Source organism: Eurytemora carolleeae, unplaced genomic scaffold (assembly GCF_000591075.1).
Source record: "Eurytemora carolleeae unplaced genomic scaffold, Eaff_2.0 scaffold260, whole genome shotgun sequence".
NCBI classification, from domain to species: domain Eukaryota; kingdom Metazoa; phylum Arthropoda; class Copepoda; order Calanoida; family Temoridae; genus Eurytemora; species Eurytemora carolleeae.
This window is the reverse complement of record NW_019396613.1, coordinates 142,749-156,382: the sequence shown is the minus strand read 5'-3', so window position 1 is coordinate 156,382 and position 13,634 is coordinate 142,749. Positions and strand designations below refer to the sequence as shown.

At 32.8% G+C, this 13,634-nt stretch overlaps 2 protein-coding genes across 4 annotated transcripts in view; both read left to right on the top strand.

Annotated features, from left to right (window-relative positions):
- The first annotated feature begins 939 nt into the window (after positions 1–939).
- Positions 940–3,827, top strand: LOC111706312 (basic-leucine zipper transcription factor A). The gene is made up of 5 exons (XM_023479153.1): positions 940–1,502; positions 1,965–2,377; positions 2,737–2,962; positions 3,491–3,590; positions 3,822–3,827. The coding sequence occupies exons 1-5, from the start codon at positions 940–942 to the stop codon at positions 3,825–3,827; spliced, it is 1,308 nt and encodes a 435-aa protein (XP_023334921.1).
- Positions 3,828–4,034: 207 nt separating this feature from the next.
- LOC111706305 (golgin subfamily A member 2) overlaps positions 4,035–13,634 on the top strand; it is a 28,909-nt gene continuing 19,309 nt past the window's right edge. For all 3 annotated transcript variants that reach the window (XM_023479146.1, XM_023479145.1, XM_023479147.1), the window contains exons 1-2: positions 4,035–4,134; positions 10,813–10,899. In XM_023479146.1, coding sequence (XP_023334914.1) covers positions 4,093–4,134; positions 10,813–10,899 — 129 coding nt within the window. In that variant the 5' untranslated portion in view covers positions 4,035–4,092. The remainder of the gene's footprint in view (positions 4,135–10,812; positions 10,900–13,634) is intronic.

The following is a 13,634-nucleotide window of genomic DNA, read 5'->3' as shown; positions in this document are numbered from 1 at the left end:
CCCCCACCCTTCTATCAATTTTGTACATGACCTTTGATTTTAAGCTATTTTGTATTATTCAGGGTTAGGTTAGGTTAAGACACTTTCTGGGCCGAGCGCTGCGGCTAGGACAGGCTAGGGGACCGAGCGTTGCGGCCACGAGTTAGGTTAAGTTAAGACACTTTCTGGGCCGAGCGCTGCGGCTAGGACATGCTAGGGGCCGTTCACTGCGGCCACATGTCTTACATTTTAGATCCATTTACTAAATTGATAGGAAGGGTGGGGGGCAGGGTGGAGGGGTCAAAAAATCGTTCTCTAGGAAATTACCAAGGACCTTTCACTTATTTGGGTAATTTCATGGTAGACTAAACAGACTATTAGCATTGGTGTTAGTCTCACTTCAAATCTGCTTTTTCTCCGGCCACAGTTGTCTTTTCTAAGTAAGACCAATACTTATCAATAGCTAATAAGCTATTTAGTTTACCCCGAAATTACCTAAATAAGTGAACGGTCCCTGTAAGGCCCAGAAGGCGTTTACTAGAAAAGACCTAATTATTATAATCGTACTATTGCTTAGGATCCGGATCCGAAATATTTTGGATTATCGACGGATCTTGGGTCAACTTATTATTCATAATCTGATAAAAAAAATTGTTTGCTCCCAAAATACAATTCTCAACTGCTGACTTTAACTAAAATTGATAAAATCTTTCTAACCTCTAACTGATCCATCTAGATTCAGAATAAAATCAAGCAAAAAATGAAATAAATATGGAATTTTTTCATATGCAAGCACATACCGAAAAAGATTATCATGACCTGAATCCTATGTACTGTATTGTACGAAATGGAAACGAAATCCAATAGGCATAAATTATAATTGAAGTATATTTGCCAATCATATTCAATTATATTTGATAAGCATTGCATTAGTTTTGAAATAGTTTTTTTAAGGTTCCAATGTCAAGTGGTGGATTGGCATCTTACTTTAACCCAGAATCTGGAGGAAGTGAAGGGTTCCAGGTTCCTGGAGGAAGTGAAGGGTTCCAGGTTCCTGGAGGAAATGAAGGGTTCCAGGTTCCTGGAGGAAATGAAGGGTTCCAGGTTCCTGGAGGAAATGAAGGGTTCCAGGTTCCTGGAGGAAGTGAAGGATTCCAGGTTCCTGGAGGAAATGAAGGGTTCCAGGTCCAAAGCTCTCCAGAAGTGTCCTTCTTCTCCAGGCCGGGTTTAGGACACCAGGAATCTTCATTTGTAACCCTGTCCTCGGGTAATCCCGCAGAAATTTGTCCTGACATATCTTCAATATTTTCCGGAGCAGTTGTTAATCAGATCGATCAATCTATGTTTATGGTTCCAGCTCCGGGTGCTGAAATGAACCAAGCTCCAGGTGCTGAAATGAACCCAGTTCCAGGTGTGCAGATGTACACTGCTCTAGAACAGGAGAAGAACCTGGATCAAGTTCAGTTTTATCTGCAGGAGTCAGACAGGGAGAGGATATACTTTAATAAACCACACAATCTTGGGTTAATACAGAAAAATTAACTTCAAATCATAATGTTTTCTTAACCATCAAATAACTGAAAAATATAATTCCATCACCATTCAGTTGTCCTTTTCAATTGGCTTTAAATTTCTAATAGTTCTCAATATTGTTTCTTCATATTTTTCCGAACATTTTTTAATACTGAATGATAACTTTAGTTTTCATTTTAAAAAATAAAAATTCCTGTCCGGGGCTCAGATAAACATTTTTTTCTGGAAAACTGGAAAAAAATATTTTCAAAATATGGAGCATTTCTAGAATTTAAGCAAATTCTGATCTTTGGAGAATTGGCTGTTAATTAATCAGTATTATTTTTTAAATCAAAATTTCAACAATACCTAATAATTACTGTAAATAGAAAACTTAGTTAAAAGAAACATTTATGTCACGGTTATAACTTAGTCCCCTGTTTTTTGAGTTAACTAGATATCTTTGTGAACAGGAGTACATATTTTTCCTCCTCTTCCCAAGATTATCTACAGCAAAGATATCTGGGAAATCAAGCTTATCAGGAACATCAAGCACAGCATGAGCATCAAGATCACCAAGCTTATCAAGAACATCAGAAAATGCAAAATTATCAAGAACTTGAAGATCATCAAGCATATCAAGCACACCAAGATAAACCAGCATATGAGGAACATCAAAACTTTTCCTTCTCAGATTTAACAAGATCTGAGAATCCAGAGTATGCTCCGATATCGAGATATCAGGATTCAACATCTCATGTTCTTTCTTCATCCGTCCCTTCCCCGACATCTACTCCGTCTTCTAATCTTACAATCATCTCTCCACAAACTCTAAATCCTCAATTTGCTTCAATTCCATTGTCTGGTACTTCAAACTCAAGTACAGGTTGGTTTTATACATTTTTCTCTACTGTGCCCCTTGCTTAATAAATAATTTTAGCTTTATATTTCCATCTTTCTGTGAGTCCTGCTTTTTTTGTTGTAAATTATCAAAAAATAACCATGACAAATTTCTCAAAATTTCCTTTTTTTATCGGTGGTTTTACCCCTCAAAAATGTTATCAACATTCTTTATTTTGATTTTCTGGGCTCATGCTTAGGTCCTACTCAAAATTTGTGCTCAATCCTTTTTGACGTTCAGTGGATAAAAACCCAACCAACAAAATAACAGACAGACAACCAACATATATGTTTATATATAGATGGTTCTATTTTAAACATTGGCTGACATCTTTAATATTCTAGAATTGGCTGAGTTAAAGGAGAAAATATCAGAACTGGAAGTCAGATCACATTTGGATAAACAAGAGATTATTCGGCTTCGTGAAGAACTAGAACATATGATAGCAGAGCAGCATGAGAAGGAACAGCTGAAGGCCCAGCTGGCAGCAGAGCAGTATGAAAGAGAGCAGTGCGAGACTAGTCTAGAACAGCTACGCGAAGAGCAAGCTGAGACGAAAGCTAGAATGAGGTAACATGCCAAATTTATTATTAATTTTGTATCCTCTTCTCTAGGGGAAGTGGGTAGGGTGCCCCTGAAAAAATTCTCTGATGTGCGACACATGTTTTAGGAAGCATTAGGGTAAAACTAGCTCAAATACGAAATTTTAGTATTTTAAATAGTTTTCCTATGGCCTAGACATTTTACTGTTTTTCCCGCCATTTTTGGTTTTTTTTTACCATTTTCAGCTAAATATTTGTCTAAATATTTGACTGTCAAAAAACTAAACATCGAAAAAATGGTCAAATATCGTTCTAACAAGTTTAAGGATTTCCAAAATGGTATTACTCTTTAAAATCCCTTGAAAATTGACAGCTATCCTTCTCATTATTGTAATAATATACATGGTGTAGTATACAAACATACACTTTAATGTAAAAAGGGTATTGTTGGGCATCGGACATACAGGGGGTCACTTGAAATATCATGCTTTTAGTCCCTTATATTAATAGAACAAAATGAGCTTCAGATGAGATTAAACGTATTTAATAATTATAGTTCTGAGACTAGAGATATTACTGAGTTGAAAGATGAGTTAAATATGAAAACTAATACAATTCAACTCATCATAGCTGAGAAATCTGAGCTTCAGTCTAAGGTTAGTTTAAAACATAAATCAAGGTCATGCATAATAGGGTACATTGATTTTTACCCTCCCCCTAACCCTGCTCAGTCTCCCCCAACTGAATAGGGGATTATTTTACTTGTTTGCTACCAGAATTATTATATTATTGTTTAGTACCAGAATTCTTATATTATTTGTTTAGTACCAGTATTATTATTTCACTGATTTGCTGCCAGAATTATTATTTTACTTGTTTGCTACCAGAATTAATATATTATTTATTTAGTACCGTATTATTATTTCACTCATTTGCTGCCAGAATTATTATTTTACTTGTTTGCTACCAGAATTATTATATTATTTGTTTGTACCAGAATTATTATTTTACTGATTTGCTACCAGAATTATTATTTTACTGATTTTCTACCAGAATTATTATATTATTTGTTTAGTACCAGAATCATTTTATTATTTGTTTGCTACCAGAATTATTATATCATTTGTTTAGTATCGGAATTATTCGAAAGATCTGGCAATGCAAGCTGAAAGACTCTCAGAACAGCTTAGACGACATCAGGTAGAGATGAGACACAAGTCCTTACCCTTTGCTTCCCCCCCCCCCATGGATGACGAGGGAGTCAGCTGCGAAATATTGCACTGGCATTCAAAGTCTAATCTGTGTCTATCATATGAATCATTTATATATGAAAGTTATAAACTTGTAATACGATTGTAATATCTTAATCTCTGCTACAAAATAAATATTTAGATCTAAAAAAAGATTTGTACTGCTTGTTGTTTTTGAAAATTTTCCCCACACCTGGTCCTGCCCCTTCTTAAAAACCATTCTGATTCACGGATATTTATTTTAGACTTTTTTGAAGAAATTTTTGTCACAGAAAAGATTAAAATTTATATGATTATCTTATATAAAGTACAATAAAGATATCAGGCCCTTCAATAACATTCCCTAGTTTACCACTTTGCTGAAATTAATAATAAGATTGTATGAGGAGTAAAACATTTTTTATATATTATATAATTTGGAAGTATTTGGATTTGAAAAGCAAGAAAATATACCTAAAATTCACAACTTAGGAAAACTAATTTTGTGTTTGCTTTAAGGCATCTTACCTGGAACTACAGTGCTCTTTACTCCTTCAAGAGAAGGATTTAATGAATGCCGAACTTTCAGGTTAGACTCCTACTCCTACTACTACTCCTACTCCACAGTAAATTAAACACGTAACAATATTTCTAGGATTAAAAGTTCAGAACTCCGAGCTGAAGACAAGGATAGGAGAATCTAGTTCTAACAATAAACAGGTAGGACAGGGGAGATAGGTAGGACAGGGGGATAGGTAGGACAGGGGGATAGGTAGGACAGGTTAGGTAGGACAGGGTGATAGGTGGTGGCGTAAGGGGTAGGGGGTGGCGTAAGGGGTAGGGGGGGAGTGAGTAGGGTTACAGGGTGGTAGAGTGGGAGGGTAGGAGGGAAAGGGAAAGCTGAGTAGGTGTAGGGGGTGAGGGGGTGAGTAGGATTACAAGGTGGTTACACTTCTAGATTATTGATTTAGGTTGAAGAATTAAGAGCTAAGCTAGAGAAAGTTGAAGAAACCCTGGAGGATAAAAGTATAGAAAACAATGAACTCCAGGTAAACCTACTTTGATATTTTATATAACCCTGAATAGTATAAATTGATTAATGATTTCAAAGTTGTCTTGGACCTTTGAATTAGTTTAGGGGGCATTCATTCATTTTAGGTAACCTGATTATAGCAAAATTTTTAAAGAAAAAATAAAGATTAGCAAGATTACTGCCATTTTCAAAATGTGGTCTGACTGTTTTTGCTCTCACAAATTTCAGAGATTTAAAGACTTTTTTTAAATGTCAATTATTTAATAAAACCATGAAAATGTCGCAATCTGAACGAATTTATTCATATCTCTGGTTATTATGAAAGCACAAAAATGTCAGACTACATTTCGGAAATGGCAAGACACTATTCTGTCATTTTTTTTCAGAAATATTAAATTGTTTATTTATGAATATGTATATATCAATCGCAAAGAATCTACATAAGGCTTAAATCCAGTTGAAGGGGTTTTCTTAACTTTGGTAATTGTTTTATAAGTTTACTAGCTTGGGAACCCAGTGTTGCACAGAGCACTCAATACTCATATATAGTTACTCCCGCCGTTTACCCGCACTTGAACGATTTTACCTGGAAACTAAATTTTCGTCATTAAAGTCTACCCACTCAACTTAGAATCGCATAACTAAGAACATTCTCGTGACTCTCCCGAGTTCCCCAATCAAAGTTTGAGGCAAATCGGTCCAGGGGTTCCTGAGTTATGATCGGATAAACAGACAAACAGAGATTACAACTTCATATATATATATATGAACATTTTAGTATTATCAATTCAAATTATTGAATTAATGAAAATTTAGAAAATTTAGGATACAGTGAGTGATCAAGTTTTGAAGGAAAACACTAAAATTAATATTGCATGTACAAAATTATAAAAGGTTTTTAAGCGCTTATTTTAGATAGAATTGTTGGGATTTTCAAAATAATTCAAAGTTTTTTCCAGTTTTCTACTTTGGTTTTGCTCTCTTACTTAAGTACTTTCGTAATATTAACAGCTTTTGTAACTTTCTGTGAAATAAGAATTATTTATAATTCATATTTCAGAAGATGTTATGAATGACAGTGAAATGAAATAAAATATTTATTTACCCCTTTTCTTTAATTTTTAAGAATGAACCAAATGAAAGAACAAAATCATGTCACCTAAATCCCTTCTTTATAAAACTGAAAAATAATAGAAAAAAATTTATTTTATTTTTCCTTTTCTTTAAATTTAATTATATTTGTTCTGTTATAAACAAATTTTTCAGTTATCACCTCTATGTTCTTGAAATAATTTGACAATAGTGGTAAGAAGCGTCTTTGATTTCTATAGTTATTTTCAGGTTAAACTATTTATGTTGTGTTCAGGGTAAACTGCGGCGTATGTGTGAGGAGAATGAAAAGGATAAATCTCAGCTGCGTAAACTCACTTCAGAGCTGGAAATCAACAAGTCAGTTATTTCATTATAATTTTTTTTTTATGGGGGTATACATATTATTGGAACAGATCGCCCTAATCACTCTCCAGGGGTTTATATATTATTGGATCCCACGTTGGGGGTCTTCCACGATCTTTTTCATTTCATTTCATATATTTAATGAAGCAGATCACCCCAATCACTCTCCAGGGGTTTATATATTATTGAAACAGATCACCCCAATCACTCTCCAGGGGTTTATATATTATTGAAACAGATCGACGGAACAGTTGCCGCTTGGGAAATTACACATTTGGGAAATTGTCGTTTGGGAAAATACCCTTGGAAAGTTGCCGCTAGGGAAAAAACCTTACGGAAAGTACCTAACCATAAATAGGGTTAGCCACTAAATTTGAAGTGAATTTTTGGATCAAAGTATTTAGATAAGGTAACATCATGTACACTATACACTGTACAGGGTGTTTCTGTACAAATGTTATTTTTAATTTTCCGAAATTTCAATGAAAATGTGTACATTAATAATGTTAATGTCCCATTTTAATCTATCCAAAAATATATTTGTTTTATCCACTAAAATTTGATCAATTCAAGATTAACATTTGTATATAAACCCCCCCGTATATAGTGTGTAGACTCCTGCCTTGTTTAGGGTTCATCTGATCCAGCTGCGAGGTACAGGAGGAGGTGAGGTATTTACACAGGAAATACAGAATCTTAACTCAGAACTTCAAGCCACAAGGAACTCTCTAGCTGAAGCTTTAGGTTAGACATCATCTTGTTGAGTTTATCTGAGACTTTTTTTTGGCGCCATTTTGATAATTCAAGGGACCCGCCATTTTTAAGTTTGGGTGATATATTCCTTTTTCTTTTAAATGAAAACAACAAAAAAATTGGCAAATTATTTTTTAACAGCTTTAATTTAAAGTTAGTTAAATTGGCCATTATGCTTATTGATAATTGGTAGTAGTTTGTACTAGTTTATAGGTTGATATAGTATGGGTTTATGTTTTGTGCTGACTTTTGTTAATAGTAAAACCCAATCTTGTGAAAGTAAATAAAAAATGCAATCTCTAAAACTTGCAAACCTTTGAGTAAGAAGATATTTGAATAATTAAAAAGAAACGATTTTAAAAATGTTTTTATTTTATTTAGGAAGTCGTGATAAGCTGGCGGCAGATAAAGAGAAGCTAGCAGAGCAGGTCAATATCAAGATTATTTAGTTATATTAAACAAATTACATCAGTGCTACGCAGGATCCGGATCCGCTAAAATATGCGGAGCCACGGATTCGGATCCTAGGAACTTCAAAAAAATTACTCTCAAACCCCGAATCTGAACTATCCAAAAAAGAGCTTATAAACAAAATTTCTTCATGGTTCATCAAGTTGCAGCATAAACATAAGCGAAAAAAAGACAAAAAAAATGAAAATTCTGCATTGTGAAGAAAATTCAATACATTTTATGGAAATAACCTGGATAATCTATTTTTTTCCAGTGCGGATCCAGAGCCGGCGATTTAAAAAATTCAAGAAAATACGACTCGGGTCTAAGCTGTTGTTGAGCCTTATTTGCGGCTCGGGTTTTCGAGTTTAAGTTGCATCTATTTTTCAACAGAATTTAGTTCATAAAACCGGTTTAATGTTGTATTTGGCGGATTTTCATAGTTGGAATTGGTTCATTCCGGGTTTTGATGAGAATAAGACCCAACATTGAGCCTTATTCTTCACTAAAACCAACCAAGGTCGGTTTTATTTTCATTGGGCTTAACTCCTTAAGTCGAGCCTAAGATCTCGCAGCTGTCAATCACGTGACACAAGCTCCACAAGCTGTTGTCAGAGTTGGGTCTAAGATTGGGTCTTAAAGCTGCGTTTAAGGAATTAAGACTCGAGCCGAAGCTTTTAAATCGCGGGCTCAGGAGCCGGATCTGCATCAAAATTAAATGGATCCTTCTAAGCACTGTCTCGCATATTTAGAAGACATTTAAATCTTACTTTCTCAGCTCAACTTACTTTTCCTGTCTTAAGAGGTCAGAGCCGGCGATTTAAAAAATTCAAGAAAATACGACTCGGGTCTAAGCTGTTGTTGAGCCTTATTTACGGCTCGGGCTTTCGAATTTAAGTTGCATCTATTTTTCAACAGAATTTAGTTCATAAAACCGGTTTAATGTTGTTTTTGGCGGATTTTCATAGTTGGAATTGGTGCATTCCGAGTTTTGATGAGAATAAGACCCAACATTGAGCCTTATTCTCCACTAAAACCAACCAAGGTCGGTTTTATTTTCATTGGGCCTAACTCCTCAAGTCGAGCCTAAGATCTTGCAGCTGTCAATCACGTGACACAAGCTGTCGTCAGAGTTGGGTCTAAGATTGGGTCTTAAAGCTGCGTTTAAGGAATTAAGACTCGAGCCGAAGTTTTTAAATCGCGGGCTCTGGTTTTCCTTCAGATTCAGAGTATAGAGAGTAGATGAGAAAAATTAACCCTTTTACCCCCTCTCAATTTTCTTATTGTGATACAAATCTATAATATTTGATACGTTTTTGGAAAGCCCTAGGACTCTACTTTGCAAAAAAATGGCAAATTTGCAAATATCCAAATATTTGTTGCAAAATCTAGATATTAAGAAAAATGTGTCAAAATAAAATTTGCAAATTGCAACAATTATACATTTTTGAAAACCCTTGATCCAGTGAATTCAAATGCGCAAAAACATTTGCAAAATAATTAAAATCTAATTGTGTTTTCAAGAAAAACTGAAAATTTGCAAATTTCCTTTAAAGGCGTCTGTGCAAAATTTCTTTGCAAAAATTGTGCTATCTGGTTGCTTTTGTTATACACTTTAAAATGTTAAAATCCAATGACTGGAAGAAGGTCTAAATATAGATTAAGCCTGGTATAGGTAAAATAAGGCATTTAGGCAGTATGCCTGAGGACTTAAGCAGTAGGTACAAAAGCCCAGCTTTTAGCCTTAAGTAATAGGCATGTGTTAGTTAGAAAAGTCAGAAAATTTGAGGTCCTGCTCAAATACTTTGCGTTATCGCAAAAGAACGATAGGTGGGTCAACTTAACCGCCCCCCTCCCCCCAGGGTAAATTTGATTTAGTTTAGCTACGCTCGGTTTAAACAACGCCTAGTTTAAATAACTACTTTATTACTGGTAAAATACAAATTTTAAGTTTAAAATATTGGATTGATTTTCAAGGGTGACGTGGCAGAAAATCAGTACATCTTGCCGCGTCAGAATATCCGGCTTGACGTCCCTGCTACAGTATTTTCCCCTGAAATGGTCCCTCCGCGCTGTGGGAAAGATGCAGAGAAGTTTAGCAAGATAATAAAGAACTATATCTGTCTGTCTATCTGTATATTTTTCTATCTATCTATCTATCTGTCTATCTTTCTGTCCGTCTGTCTGTCTATCTATCTATTTGTCCATCTAGCTGTCTAAGGAAGTTATTACTATATTTATAGCATATATATATATATTTCTATCCATCTGTCTATTTATCTAGGTGTCTATCTGTCTATTTATCTATCTGTCTATCTATCTATCTATCTATCTATCTATCTATATAGCTGTCTATTTGACTATTTGTCTATCTGACTATCTATCTATCTAGCTATCTATCTATTTGTCTAATTGTCTATCTGTCTTTCTTTCTATTTGTTCATCTATCTGTCCTATCTGTCTTCTACCTATCTGTCTATCTATCTATCTATTAATCTATCTGTCTGATTGTCTATCTGTCTATCTATTTGTCCATCTATCTGTCCTATCTGTCGTCTACCTATCTGTCGATCTATTTATCTAATATATCTTTCCTTTGAATCGTACTATCTTTATATAATGTATTGACAGTTAATCAGGCGATTTTACATATATATCTCTCAATTTTAAATGTTAAAAAAGGCAGACCTCATTTTGGAAATTGCAGGACTAGGGATATTTTGTGAATATCGTTTTATCAATCATATTTGTATTTAATTAGATGGTAAAGTCGTCTGATTAATTGTAAAATTATTCCGGGTCTTTCTGATTAACACTGTATATCTATCTATCTATCCTATAAATCTATCTTTCTATTTATATAATCTATCTATATATATAAAATCTATGTTATCAAATATATAATCTATATATCTATATTCTATATATATATATATATATCTATCTATCTATCTTCAGGATGAGAATGCCAGGTTAGTGCACCGTGAATCTGGACTTGTCGGTCAAATCGAGCAGATGGAGAAACAGATGCAAAAATATGTTCAGGTAAAGAAAGGGATTGAGTAACCCAATCATTAAATCATTCAAGTGTACGGCAAATGATATTTAGGCTAAACTTGAAATATTTAGCTTCTAAGCTTGAAATATTTAGCTTTTAAGCTTGAAATATTTAGGCTAAACTTGAAATATTTAGCTTTCAAACTTGAAATATTTAGGCTAAACTTAAAATGCTTAGCTTTTAAGCTTGAAATATTTAGGCTAAACTTGAAATATTTAGCTTTCAAACTTGAAATATTTAGGCTAAACTTAAAATGCTTAGCTTTTAAGCTTGAAATATTTAGGCTAAACTTGAAATATTTAGCTTCTAAGCTTGAAATATTTAGCTTTTAAGCTTGAAATATTTAGGCTAAACTTGAAATATTGTAATTTAAAATATTTAGACTAAACTTGAAATATTTAGCTTCTAAACTTGAAGTATTTAGCTTTTAAGCTTGAAATATTTAGGCTAAACTTGAAATATTTAGACTAAACTTGAAATATTTAGACTAAACTTGAAATATTTAGCTTCTAAACTTAAAATATTTAGCTTTTAAGCTTGAAATATTTAGGCTAAACTTGAAATATTTAGCTTCTAAGCTTGAAATATTTAGCTTTTAAGATTGAAATATTTAGGCTAAACTTGAAATATGGTAATTTAAAATATTTAGACTAAACTTGAAATATTTAGCTTCTAAATTTGAAGTATTTAGCTTTTATGCTTGAAATATTTAGGCTAAACTTGAAATATGTTAACTTGAAATATTTAGACTAAACTTGAAATATTTAGCTTTTAAGCTTGAATTATTTAGCTTTTAAGCTTGAAATATTTAGGCTAAACTTGAAATATGTTAACTTGAAATATTTAGACTAAACTTGAAATATTTAGATTCTAAGCTTGAAATATTTAGCTTTTAAGCTTGAAATATTTAGCTTTTAAGCTTGAAATATTTAGGCTAAACTTGAAATATGTTAACTTAAAATATTTAGACTAAACTTAAAATATTTAGATTGACTCTAGATATTTACGCTAAAGGAAATGAGGTTTTGCCACAAACTCGTAACGTTTTCCCCCTATATCTTAGCAACACGATGTCGTAGAATTTCTGAAAGATCAAATAGTCGTTTGAAATATCATCGGTTTACACCATCTGGTTGTAAAGATATAGGGATGAGAAAATATGAGTTTGTGGCAAAAACTAAATTCCTATGAAATGTTTAGGCTGAACTTGAAATATTTGGGCTGATGTTGAAATATTTTGGCTAAACTTGAAATATTTTAGCGAAACTTGAAATATAAGGTTAAACTTGAAATATTTTGACTAAACTTGGAATATTTAGGTTAAACTTGGATTATTTAGGCTGAACTTGAAATATTTAGACTAAACTTGTAATATTAGACTAAACTTGAAATATTTAGACTAAGCTTGAAATATTTAGCTGCTAAGCTTGAAATATTTAGACTAAGCTGCTAAACTTGAAAGAATTAGGCTAAACTGGTAACATTAGGAGTTGAAATGAAATATTAAGGCTCAACTTAAAATATTTAGGCTAAACTTGAAACATTGAGGATAAAATTGAAATATTTAGGGTAGACTTGAAATATTTAGGCCAAACTTCAAATATTTAGGCTCAACATGAAATATTTTGCAGCTAAACTGGAAATGTTTAGACTACACTTGAAATATTAGGCTAATGTTGAAATATTAAGGCTCAACTTGAAATTTTTAGGCTCAACTTGAAATGTTTAGTTTAACTTGAAATATTTAGACTAAACTTGAAATATTTAGGCTAATGTTAAAATTTTTAGACCAAACCTTAAAATATATATATAGGCTAACGTTGAAATATTTAGACTCAACTTTAAATATTTAGGCTAATGTTGTAATATTTAGGTAAAGCTTCAAATATTTAGGTTAATGTTGAAATATTTAGACTAAGCTTGAAACATTTACACTAAACTTAAAATGTTTTGACTAAATTTAAAAATCTAGGCTAATTTTGAAATTTTAAGACTCAACTTAAAATATTTAGACTAAACTTGAAATATTTAGGCTAAACTTGAAATATNATTACAAGGACAGTCTTTAACTTGAAATTACAAGGACAGTCCTTAACATGAAATTACAAGGACAGTCCATAACTTGAAATTACAAGGACAGTATTTAACATGAAATTACAAGGACATTCTTTAACATGAAATTACAAGGACAGTCCTTAGCTTGAAGTTACAAGGACAGTATTAACTTTAATGTGGTAGTGTATTGTACTTTTCATAAGTAATGTCCTAATTAATTCAGAAATTACCACGACATTCCCTAACAGCTTATTTTTAATTTGATGTTTGATAATTGATGAATTAGTTTATTAAATAATTTATTTGTTTGTCGTGAGAATCCAGTTATTTGTTGATATATTATTCTTAAATCCTTTTCATTCAGTTTTTTTTTCTTTCTCTGAGATTATCTGTAGACTGGTATATTCTACGGTGGTAGGCAATTATATCAATATAATGGAGACGACATTATTAGTTATGTTTTAATCGTTAACAAGCTTTTTTTGAATTACAAGTTTGTACTAAAATATCAAGATATTTTGTATTTGACCTTATCATTGTAAATATATACTTTCATATTTGAACGCGCTGACCGTTACGCCGGTCCGAGCGGATTATTGTTCTTTAAAATAAAATAAGTTCTATGCAAATCGTTGTATTAATCAGGACGGGTTGAGAGGATAGAATT

Coding starts and splice junctions, on each gene's coding strand:
- LOC111706312 (XM_023479153.1), top strand. CDS start 940: ATGTCAAGTGGTGGATTGGCATCTTACTTTAACCCAGAATCTGGAGGA. Junction 1,503..1,964: donor AATAAACCACACAATCTTGG/GTTAATACAGAA, acceptor CTTTGTGAACAG/GAGTACATATTTTTCCTCCT. Junction 2,963..3,490: donor GAGACGAAAGCTAGAATGAG/GTAACATGCCAA, acceptor TAATAATTATAG/TTCTGAGACTAGAGATATTA.